The sequence below is a fragment of the Mobula birostris genome, chromosome 10 (assembly GCF_030028105.1).
Source record: "Mobula birostris isolate sMobBir1 chromosome 10, sMobBir1.hap1, whole genome shotgun sequence".
Lineage (NCBI taxonomy): Eukaryota > Metazoa > Chordata > Chondrichthyes > Myliobatiformes > Myliobatidae > Mobula > Mobula birostris.
In genome coordinates, this window is record NC_092379.1 from 97,104,595 (window position 1) to 97,117,697 (window position 13,103).

The 13,103-nt window shown below is 38.9% G+C and overlaps 1 protein-coding gene across 5 annotated transcripts in view; it reads right to left on the bottom strand.

Annotated features, from left to right (window-relative positions):
* LOC140204187 (BCL-6 corepressor-like protein 1) overlaps positions 1 to 13,103 on the bottom strand; it is a 221,285-nt gene that overhangs the window by 50,810 nt on the left and 157,372 nt on the right. For all 5 annotated transcript variants that reach the window (XM_072270659.1, XM_072270658.1, XM_072270660.1 and 2 more), the window contains one exon: positions 1,947 to 2,027. In XM_072270659.1, coding sequence (XP_072126760.1) covers positions 1,947 to 2,027 — 81 coding nt within the window. The remainder of the gene's footprint in view (positions 1 to 1,946; positions 2,028 to 13,103) is intronic.

Genomic DNA, 13,103 nt, shown 5'->3' on the forward strand with positions numbered 1-13,103 from the left:
AGAAAGCATATCTCATGAATAAAATGTCTAGGAGTTCAAGAGTTATAGAAGAAAATTCCTTCAGTATTTAGGCAGAGTTAATTTGGTGAATATGATAAAGAGGAAATGGCAGGGAAGTTTAAATGCTCCCAATCTTATTAGAAATCCAAGAAATTTTAGCACTTGTTGATGAGTTTAGGCAGAACTGGAGAGAAGGCTCAGCAACATGGTTTGTAATGGAGAAAAGCAGAACACTATCTTTATTCAACATGGCAGCCAGTGAATATTTCATAATTAAAATAATCTAACAAATACTGGTGGGAAATAATTACACTTCCTCTGTGCCAAATATATCCAACTCGGCATCACAGATTTTAGGGGTCAAAAATTACAACAACTTTGTGGGTAGCAGAACAACAGGAAGAAAATAGATGAGTCAAACAGATCAAAGGTACACGAGGAAGTATGGTAAAAATGGAGGGGAAAGCCTCTTGGCATATTGAAAGAGCAGTATCATTTCCAGGAACAGAAACAGACAGATTAGGAGAAACCTACATAAACTGGTGGAGTGGGCTATAGCAGAGAAACAATCTATCACCATATTTTAAAAAGTCTGCATGTACAAAATTAAAAGCTCCATTAAAATATAATTAAATAACAATTCAAAATCTTTTCACCATTGTTTTTTTTTTCCCTTTAAATAAATATGAAAAACTTTACTGCAGGAACTAGGAATGTAAAGAAAGAGACGCTATCTCTGTAACTGTTGCAAAGTAGCAATGCATCCTGGGAAAATAAAAAGACCAGCACATGCCAAAAGCTGCACAAAGCAAATTAATTTAACAGCAGTCAGTAAAACATCATTCACATCAAACTTCCATAACAATCCAAGTGAAAATATTGGTTCAAATTTTATTTTGTAAATGAGAAATTTAACTTATTAAAGATCGATGAAAATAAATTTCATAAGACATTTTAAAGGACCTGTCGGTACCTGCTAGCTAGATTGCTAAACATGCTTCATATAATTCCTATTCTGTCACACATGCATAGCACTCAGTTAACAGAACCACAGGTTCCGCAGGCATTTAGAATTAATCTTTCAAAACAAATGATGCATTAATCCAAGCTCAGTGTTAACACTCTTGCCTTTGAACCACAGGGCTATGAGTTCAGTCCCCACTTTTGAAAACTAGAGAGCATTGCACAGGATCTAGCTTTAGGAACTGCCACACTTATGGCAGTGCTGCCCAGAAAACAAAATATTAACTGGACTTTGGAAACACAAGAGATTGCAGGTGCTGTAATGTGGAGGGAAAAAACACACACACAAAATACTGCAGGAACTCAGTGAGTTAGGCAGGATGTGTGGGGCAAAGGGATAGTCACCTTGAGGATGCTGGGTTTTGACCTGCAATGGCGACCACCCCTTTGCTTCCACTGATGCCGCTCAACTGAGTCCCTCTTGCATTTTCATGTGCAACCACGTGTAAAATAACTCACAGCACTACTTAAAGCACAGCAAGTTTTCTTTTAGATTATATCAGTAGCTACTGTACATCCTTCAAATCAGGAAAAAGAAATAAGGTAACTTTTTTGACAGATCTATTTCTCAGCAGGATTGAAAAGTTTAAGCTAAAAGACAAGGAAATCAAGATAATGGCAAGCAGCAATTCTGATTAAAGAGTGCAGTGCGGTGAGAATGATCACACAATGAATGAAAAAGGACAGCAAAGGGTACAAGAATTTTTCAGGAATCTGGTATAGTCCCGTTGATGGGGATACAGCAAAGAAAACTTAGAAACATAATTTTGCCATCACTGCATAATTTTTTTGCGCGAAGCAACTTTCAAAACAAAAATTAAGTTGCCTATCTTATTGTGTTTGTTGAAGTGTTTATGTATTCATATAAAACATTAGGAGCATTCTAGTTATTTGTCCCTGGTCTTGAAGAGAAGTTTACTCACCTGACTGACTGCGGGTCCTAGTTTTCAACACCACTGGAATAAAGTCCTTGAAATTATTTTTACCTTTTTTCAGAGTAAAATCTATTAAAGTAAAAAAAGCAAATAACCTTTACATTTCATGCAATAATTAAATTTCTCTGCAGGGTTTCTACATTTAAGAACATTTATATAAAATGTAAAGCAAACGGCCTAAAATTTATTTTTGTTCAAAAGCTAAAATTTGGACCTAAGTTTCTTCCAATGAGCAAATTAGACTAATGATTAAAATTCCAGAAAAAAAGCATAAGATTAAGTAGTAAAATCATTAATGGGAATTAAAGAACACAACATTAGGTTCCACCTCAGACTTTCCTTTGCAATAGTACCTGCTTATTCTGCACATTCGCTGTTATACCAGTTTTATAACTGCATTTCTCACTATTTTGGATTTATTGAAAACTGTATCATAAGCAAAATGAATTCCAAATACATTTTTATGGTTGTGAGCTACTTTCATTTATCTCATCAAAGCTAGCTTAAATCAAAGTTTAAAGTAAATTTATTATCAAAGTACATATATGTTACGATATATTACGAAATTCATTGTCTTGCGGGCACTCACAGTAGAATGGAGAAATACAAAAGAAACAATGAAAAACTACTCACAAAGACTGGCAAGTAACCAATGTGCAAAAGAAGACAAACTGTGCAAATACAAAAAAAATCCCAGAACAAATGAGATGTCCATTTTGTTTTGGTTTAGCAATAGTGAAGTTCTTTTTAGGTAGCAAATGGTAATTTACAGACTACTTCCAACTCTGTAAAATTTCAGTAATTTCTAAAAACTTACCTACTGCTTTCCTGAATACGCTCTGACTGAATATGCACAAGCTCTCTTGGGTACATAATTTGTAAAGATTTGCTATCCACTGGGTGAAGTACATGCCCTGACAGCTTACATCTCATCTTGATGTGGCCTGCCTGTTTTATATCTCCCAGTATCAACTCCATACCTATTCTGCAAAACCACATAACAATTGCGTATGTTTCAAAGAGATTATATTGGACCAGCCTGTTAATCTCCCTTACTATGACACACACACCATTCCAGAAATCAATTTCATAAACTTATTTCCCCAATTGCCTAACAGGTCCTCCCCAGTTCATAAACACCTGACTAACGTACAACCCACATATACAGCTTAAGTCAGAAGTTTACATACACCTTAGCCAAATACATTTAAATTCAGTTTTTCACAATTCCTGACATTTAATCCTAGAAAACATTTCCCGTCTTAGGTCAGTTAGGATCACTACTTTTTTTTAAGAATGTGAAACGTCAAAATGGTAGAGAGAATGATTTATTTCAGCATTTCTTTCTTTCATCACATTCCCAGTGGGTCAGAAGTTTACATACACTTTGTTAATATTTGGTAGTATTGCCTTTAAATTGTTTAACTTGAGTCAAACGTTTTGGGTAGCTTTCCACGAGCTTTTCACAGTAAGTTGCTGGAATTTTGTTCCATTCCTCCAGACAAAATTGGTGTAGCTGAGTCAGGTTTGTAGGCCTCCTTGCTCGCACACGCTTTTTCAGTTCTGCCCACAAACTTTCTATCGGATTGAGGTCAGGGCTTTGTGATGGCCACTCCAATACCATGACTTTGTTGTCCTTAAGCAATTTTGCCACAACTTTGGAGGTACGCTGGGGGTCATTGTCCATTTGGAAGACCCATTTGCGACTGAGCTTTAACTTCCTGGCTGACATCTTGAGATGCTACTTCAATATATCCACATAATTTTCCTTCCTCATGATGCCATCTATTTTGTGAAGTGCACCAGTCACTCCTGCAGCAAAGCACCCCCACAACATGATGCTGCCACCTCCATGCTTCACAGTTGGGATGGCGTTCTTCGGCTTGCAAGCCTCACCCTTTTTCCTCCAAACATAACGGTGGTCATTATGGCCAAACAGTTCAGTTTTTGTTTCATCAGACTAAAGGACATTTCTCCAAGAAGTAAGATCTTTGTCCCCATGTGCACTTGCAAACTGTAGTCTGGTTTTTTTATGGTGGTTTAGGAGCAGTGGTTTCTTCCTTGCTGAGCAGCCTTTCAGGTTATGTCGATATAGGACTCGTTTTACTGTGGATATAGATACTTGTGTACCTGTTTCCTCCAGCATCTTCACAAGGTCCTTTGCTGTTGCTCTGGGATTGATTTGCACTTCTTGTGCCAAAGTATGTTCATCTCTAGGAGACAGAATGCGTCTCCTTCCTGAGCAGTATGACAGCTGTGTGGTCCCATGGTGTTTATACTTGCGTACTATTGTTTGTACAGATGAACGTAGTACCTTCAGGCGTTTGGAAATTGCTCCCAAGGATGAACCAGACTTGACATCATTTTCTGACCTCAATCCGACAGAAAATTTGTGGGCAGAACTGAAAAAGCGTGTGCGAGCAAGGCCTACAAACCTGACTCAGTTACACCAGTTCTGTCTAGAGCAATAGAACAAAATTCCAGCAACTTATTGTGAGAAGCTTGTGGAAGGCTACCCTAAGCATTTGACCCAAGTTAAACAATTTAAAGGCAAGGCTACCAAATACTAACAAAGTGTATGTAAACTTCTGACCCACTGGGAAAGTGATGAAAGAAATAAATGCTGAAATAAAACATTCTCTTTACTATTATTCTGACATTTCACATTCTTAAGATAAATTAGTGATCCTAACTGACCTAAGAAAGGGAATGTTTTCTGGGATTAAATGTCAGGAATTGTGAAAAACTGAGTTTAAATGTATTTGGCTAAAGTGTATGTAAACTTCTGACTTCAACTATATGAGGGCCTGTTTGGGAGACTGGCAGCATGGTGCTGTGGGCATTTACTGCGGCCTGGGGACTCGTATCGCAGCCACATTTCCAATGCAAGCAGTTCACATTAAAAGAATCCTGCCATTGACTGGCGATGACCTGAATATCCTCACCTGAGCAAGACAAGATTGTAAGAAATATTCAGAATGCGGTTTCAACAGAATCTTATACAAGTGCAAAAAGATATTCTCTAAACTTGTAGTCAAATTTACTTCCAACAAAGGCCAACATACCACTTACTTTCCTAATTGTTTGATGCGCCTATATATTAACATTCAGTGATTTATGGTGCATGAACCACAGCATAACTTCCCTTGACTTTACTCACTCAAACACAGAACTGCTCGCACAACATATGGATTCATTTGCAAGGACTCTTCATCTCATGTTCTCAGCGTGTGTGTGTGTGTGTGTGTGTGTGTGTGTGTGTGTGTGTGTGTGTGTGTGTTTATTTACTGCTATTTTGTATTTGCACAGTTTGTTGTCTTTTGCACATTGGTTGTGCCCGTCTTGTTTTGTGCAATTTTTCATTGACTCTATTGTGTTTCTTTGCATTTACTGTGAATGCCCACAAGTAGATGAACCTCGGGGTAATATATAGCGATATATATGTACTTTGATAATAAATTTACTTTGAACTTTCAGTTTTCTTAACACCAACATCTTCCAATCCCTCAACATTTAAAAAACACTCCACTTATCAACTTTTCATCAGAAAATCCAAATAAAAACTACAATTATTTCTCATATTTCAATTATTTATTTCCTTATGATCTGAAAGGGGCTATTCAGCCCATCAACTTGATCTTTTCTATTCTACGAGCCACAACCTCAGAAGAGATTTGTCTAACATGATTTACCTTTCATAATCCATGAAAGATTGGTAATTAAAATTCAAGTCACAGTCATTAGTTATTCATTATAGTGTACCTTTTGACACATTCTTGTGATAAGGAAACTCTCTTAAGCTTCAGCAGTGCAGGGATATATTTATATTGCTTTATCATATAGACCAAACAGCAAACAACAGACAGCGTACTGCTGCCATGCAAGAAATTGTTTTCACAGGAATTATGGGTCTGGAGACTTCAAATATAAACTTGGTCACAGCAAATTCACAGTCTGTTTATACCAGCTGACATACTGGCATTAAGCACACACAAAAAAAAATCAAAGCATCTTCTACCACCCTTGCACCATGCTGTAATGGCTCAGTCTGACAGGCTGTTGTCGCTTCTGGCTTATTTAGGGCCAGATTTATAGACCTTGCAGTGCCACATGTACACTAACCAATTAAAATAGACTGACTCTAGCTACACTGGGAGGCACTTGTTAGGCTTTCACAAAGGGAAAATCATTAGGTTAATTAATATAAAACTATGTTTCATTTTTTTGTTGCTGCTATCACTTTTATGTTCCAGAAAAATCTTCGGCTTGACTCAGTCCATTGTCAACGCTTCATTGAAAAGCGCACACTAAGAGAAAGGCTTTGAAATAATAACAAGTGCCTTTGTAACCTTTATCATGTACTTACTCACCATGCTTGAAAGCAGACAGATCATGAAAGTATTTTTTTTAAATTGCAACTTCCTCCACCATATTAGGATTACAGTAATGGAATGGAGATGGTGAGTTACCCAGCATTTATACAAAATATACGCTGCAATAATTTGCCAAATACTAAAGTTATATGTTCTTTATGCCCTCACCATGTTGTATTCTAACATTGCAAGATCCCTACAGTACTCTAAGAAAAAGTACATGCTCATCAATTAATTAATTTTTTTTAAGGTAATACAAAGGATTCCAGTTAATTGGGACACATTGGGGCCAGTACATTTTGGGCCAATTAAGCAGCTGCAGCTGGTTTCATGGAAATAGTTAAAAAGGTATAGAAAAAAAAACAAGTTACCATTTAATTGACTGACAAACTTAAATTTAAATGAAATACAGAACAAATTAAAGCACAATCAATACTAATACACGATAAAACTGTGTATTAGTTCCTAATAGTTAACGACAGAGGAATTCATCCACCATACGCTGGCACTTTCTTTTGATTGATTATAAACAAAATCAGTGTACACACCCAGTATAGATAGTGGACCACTTTTATATAATGCTATCAATGACTGCATCCTCCAAATCTTCAGTTTCATTGCAACATTCAAGATGACTGTCAATACCTTCAATTTCTTCATACTTCCTAACTTGCTGAAGTAGTGAAATTGTTTCATTTTCACTTCCCACCGTTTCTACCATCTCCAAGCCTGTATGCTTGAAAGCACAGTGACAAAAGAGTTCCAAATTGTCTTCCTGCTTATTTCTTACCAACTGTCAGTGACAAGAACCACTGCTTTTTGAAGACACGCACACACAATTGACACTACTTTCAAACTGCTCGCTCTAAGCATGGTGTAGTATCTAACGGCCATACGACATGCATGCGACTGGTGCTGTCGGAGCATGCTGAGGATGTTCTATGAGTCTGTGGTGGCCAGTGCTATCATGTTTGCTGTTGTATGCTGGGGCAGCAGGCTGAGGGTAGCAGACACCAACAGAATCAACAAACTCATTCGTAAGGCCAGTGATGTGGTGGGGATGGAACTGGACTCTCTGACGGTGGTGTCTGAAAAGAGGATGCTGTCCAAGTTGCATGCCATCTTGGACGATGTCTCCCATCTACTACATAATGTACTGGTTTGGCACAGGAGTACATTCAGCCAGAGACTCATTCCACCGAGATGCAGCACAGAGCGTCATAGGAAGTCATTCCTGCCCGTGGCCATCAAACTTCACAACTCCTCCCTTGGAGGGTCAGACACCCTGAGCCAATAGGCTGGTACTGGATTTATTTCCTGGCATAATTTACATATTATTATTTAATTTTTTTATGGTTTTTATATTGCTATATTTATGCTCTATTCTTGGTTGGTGCAACTGTAACGAAACCCAATTTCCCTCGGGATCAATAAAGTATGACTATGACTATGACTAGTCAGCAACAGTCTCCTGCCCAATTAATCAGCATAGTTTCCCAAATAAACAAAGGGAATCCTGGCTATTTTTGATTAGTTTTGTTCTTTAAGAGTTGTCCCAATGATTAACCATTGGTCCAATTAAGTGGAATCCATGGTATTTGTATGATAATCCATCAGTGAAGGCCTATTGAAGAAATACAGTTAACCATAACAAGAGCACACACACAAAATGCTAAAGGAACTCAACAGGTCAAGCAGCATATTTGAGAGAAATAAACAGATAGCAGAGTTCCTTCATCAGGACTAGAAAGAGAGTGGGAAGAAGCCAGAAAAAGAAGATGGGGGAGGGGAAGGAGTACAAGCTGGCAGATGACAGGTGAGACCAGGTCAGGTTGAAGGTGGGTGGGAAATGAAGTAAGCAACTGGGAGGAGATAGGCGGAAGAGATAAAAAGGCTGAAGAAGGAATATGATAGGAGAGGACAGTGGACCCTGGAAGTAAGGGATGGAGGAGGGGCATCAAAGGAAGGTGATGGGCAGGTAAGGTGATAGGAGAACCAGAATGAGGAATGGAAAAAGAGAAGAGGGAGAGAGAAAATTAGGATGTTAGAGAAATCGATATTCATGCTATCATGTTGGTGGCTACCCAGAGAGAATATAAGGAATTGCTCTTCCAACCTGAGTTTGCCCTCATCGTGGCAGTAAAGGAGGCCATAGACTGACATTTCCAAATGGGAATAAGAAATCAGATTGAAATAGGTGGCCAGCAGGAAATCCTACCTTTTATGGCGGACAGAGCAAAGGTGTTCAATGAACCAATCCTCCAAACTACAGCAGATTTCACTGATAAGAGACGGCTACACCAGAAGCACTAGATATGGTAGATGAGCCCGAATGAGTCGAGGGGAAGTGTCACTTCACCTGAAAGAACTGTTTGCAGCCCTGAATGGTGGTGAAAGAGGAGGGAGGAGGTATAGGGGCAAGTGCAGCACTTGTGCCACTTTTGAATGACATCATGTTTTCCCAAATTCTGTTCCATGGAACAAGAATGATTTGTCAAAGATGCTGATTCTGACAACATCTAATTCATCACTGTCCCCTCAATAAAGAGAAGCTACTTGATTTAGCACTGCATGCCAATAATTATTCAAATTCTATGGCCTTACTAGTGCTGTCCATGTCCCAAAAAAAAACCGACTGTATTGCAGATGCTGAACCTATTCACAATTTAGTACAGTCACAGATTTGGCCTTTCAGGCTTGAACAGTTATGAGTTACGCAATTATATCTCTCTCAATGGAGAATCTTTGGTTCCAGAATGACATTTAAGGAGCCTTCTAGGAGCAATGAATGATTTCTCTATGTCTACTGAGGAGTGAGATAAGCCGCTGCTGATGAAACGGCCTATCTTGTTCCTCTCAGCAACTAAACCAACAGGACTGACTGGCTGTCTTATCTTTCAAAGATTAAAACAAAAGGTCGTATTTAATTCCTTCTTTGCCATTGTGCGTAAAGTTGGTGGAAGTTGCTCAGCCATCACGAGCAGTTGTATGCATACCTTTTGGAAGTTTCAAAGTAGAGCAGAGTTGAACTGAGGTGAAAGATCAACTGTGATCTTACAGAATGGTGAAGCGCACATTTGAGGACTGGTGCCCTGACCCAGTTTCCATCATACTCCTATATTTCAATGTGAGTGCTGATAATTTTCTCACAAAATGAAAAATATGACCAAATTTCAGTTGCTGAAGCTCAAAACAAATATTATAGAATTGATTAGCATCACTCAATAACCATCATATGGAGCAAAAAAAACCTGAAGTATGGCTGGCATCAGGATATGCTGGGTTGAATTTCATGAATTACATGATTCACACATTAAAGGCTATGCTCCTATGTTTTACAGGAATAACTTATAATGAAATATTCCATGAAAATTAAGATCTCTATTCTGTTGAAACCAAGGGATATGAGAACATAGGATGTGAGAACTAGAGTGGGTCATATGACCCTTTGACTTTGCTCAGCCATCAAATAAGCTTAGGGTGGTTCCAATCTTTACCTTTCTGTCTGATCCTGTAACTCTTCATTTCCCTCTCATTCCAAAAATCTATTTTAACCTTTTTAAACTATTTTAACCTATTTGTCACTCAACTTCCATAACTCCCTTAGATAAAGAACTCTAAAGATTCCTCTACGCTCCATCTCAAATTGGTAAACTCATATTCTGAAACAAAAACACTTAGTTGCAGACCCCCCTATGAGGAAAAATATTTTCATAGCATCTACCTGGAAAGGCATCTCAGAATCAAGCATTTTTATTGACATCACTTCTCATCCATCTAATTTCCAATAATTTCTATGTAAAATCCTTTCATTCCAGTAATCAATCTAGTATAACTTCCCTGAATTACTTCAATGGGCATATACGGCTCATTGAACAAATAGACACCGTCTCACCAAATCCTTGTACAACTGTAGTGAGATTTCTTCAGCTTGCTCTCCAATAAAGACAACACTTCCCATTTTTCCAATTAATTAATTGCTTTACTTGTACACCATCTTTCTGTAATTCATGTATAAGCGTATGGCTATGAGGCCAGATAGAGGAGAGCAGTCTGCTCTGCTTCACAAGACATCTCAGGTATGAAGGACTTGCTTGGCTGTGCCTCCATATCTGGAGCAGATTGACTGGGATATGAGGCTACCAAATTCAGATCTGGTGGGGGGGGGGGGGGCGGATTCAGGACATTTTGTTCTGCTGAAACAATTTGCAGCTGAAAGACATTGATCACTAAAAGGATATAATTGCACTGGAGAGGGTGCTCAGAAGGTGCACCAAGCTGAGGCCGGAATGGAGCATTTTCTATCACAAGGAGACATTAGACAGCCTCAATGTGTTTTCCTTGGAACAGGAAAGGCTGAAGGGGAAATCTGATCGTAGTTTACAAAATTATGAGAAGCATAGAGTGGTTAGTAGGAAAACATTTCCCCATAGCTGAAGTGTTTAAAACTAAAGGCTAGATGTTTAGGGTGAGGAATAAGTTGAGGCAGGTACTGTCACAACACTTATAAATTACCTATACAAACACTTGAGTCATGAAAGCATAGAAGGCTATGGGCCAAGTGTTGTTAAACAAAGAATTAGTATAGTTGGGCACTTGAACGTCAGCATGGATGTGATTGGCCAATGGGTCTATTCCTATACTGCATGGCACAATGATTAGCTAGTAAGAACTACGATTTTGGCTGCTCTGATTCTTAAATCTGACCTTTTAATGTCAACTACAATGCCTTCATCACTGTCCTATCTGAAATCACAGATAAGAATAATTTAATTTCTTTTTGATCTTTAGGAAATCTTCCAGGCATTTTCTATTTAGTACACCCTATCCTCTTTATATACATCTTCAGACAATGAGGATTCACAGTTATGTGAGGAACCTATTTCCACCAACTTCTCGTTATATGCGTCCAAAACTCACAGTTATGTGAGGAGCACTGCTTTCCTGCCAATACAAGTCACATGCGCACGCCTCTCAGTCTCACTCCCGCCAATCTCGCAATGGTTTTGGCAACGCGTGGATGTAAGATCTTGCGCTCTTAAACTTTTGTGTTTTTACCTACGGTGCAGTGATTTTGTGCTTGAAATATTTAACTATGCCTCCTAAGCATCCAATGTCAAGTCCTGGGCCATCAGCCAACTGGCAGCGAACCACTTTAACACTTGGAAAAAAAGTTGGAAATTATAAACAGGGCGGCATCAGGTGAAGGTAACACAGCTCTGGGATGCTACCCTGTGCAGTTGCGGGCTATGATAGCTGAGTTAGGCATCACACCAAAGCAGGTGTTTAATGCAGACAAGACCGAGCTTTTTTTGGAAGCATATGCTGAAACGCACTTACATAAGTAAGGAAGAGAAAACTGCGTCAGGTTTCAAGGCAGCAAAGGATAGACTGACTTTGCTTATGTGTTCCAATGCCGAAGGAGACTGTAAGATGAAGCCTCTCTTAGTTTACCGTTCACTAAACCCCCGTGCTCTTAAGGGTTTGAGTAAGAATATGCTTCCTGTCCACTGGGCAGCTAACAAGAAAGCATAGGTCACTGGTCAAATCTTTGAAGATTGGTTTGCTAATCATTTTGCTGTTGAGGCTGAACGCTACTGCCAGGAACAGAATCTTGCCTTTAAAGTTCTTTTGTTGCTTGACAATGCGCCAGCCCATCTTAAACATTCGGACAGCATTCATCCTAACATAACAATGCAGTTCCTGCCGCCTAACACAATGTTGCTGATTCAACCACTCGATCAAGGTGTGATATCCACATTCAAGGCATATTTTTTATGGCGAACTGACTCTCAGATGCTTCAAGTAACAGACGATTTTGAAAATCCCGGGAGTTTTACCAACGAAGAGGGAATGGTGGAAGTCCTTCAACATCAGACATGCCATCAACAACATTGATGAATCCTGGAAAGAGGTCAGGTCTTCCACTCTGAAGCGACTGGCAGAGTTTTTTAAGGCTGCAGAACACTTAACACAAATAGCAATGGCCATGAACCCAAGTTTAGAACGGAGTCAGCATTTCAGTCATTCCCTACAGTCAAGCCTTCTTCCCTACAAGCAAATTTATGCTGAAAAACAAAATGCTGCCAAGCAAACAATCCTCACCACTTTCTTCAAACCGATGTCATCTCCTGCTGCCAGCAGTACTGGGAGTTTTCTTCCTTCACCCCTTGCCGTCCCTGATGATCCTGACGACACACAACCATCCACCTCATCCATGTAAAGCTGCCCGACACCACAACAACCACTCATCTCCCGGAGCGAACGCACCTGCCACTGTTGGTGAGTACTGTACACCCTAATATGTTAACTTTCTATGATTTATTACATTGAATATTACCTTAAATTGATGAAATATAATACGAATGTTGCCTTGTGGTACTGCTTTTGTGTAGTATTGGTATGAAAATGTGAATAAATTACAGATAAAACATATTTAGGAAGCCCTCAAGAACACATCCCTATTTTCTCCATTTAAATAATTATTCACATTATGCATTTTCACATTATGTGTCGACTTCGAGGAACGTATCCCCCACATATAACGAGGATAGGGTGTATGTTTATTTTCTATAATGGCTATTCATTCCTAGATCACTATCAAAGTTTATTTAAAATTTTGTTGTATTCTATGGGAGAATTTTGACTCCAAACACACAACAGAAACCTAGATACCAAAAAAGACTGCCTTAATAGTGTGTTACCCAATTTTTCTCAGTAACTGGCCAAAAACACCCAACTCATTAGGTCCTCAGTGGTTTGAATGGAAATG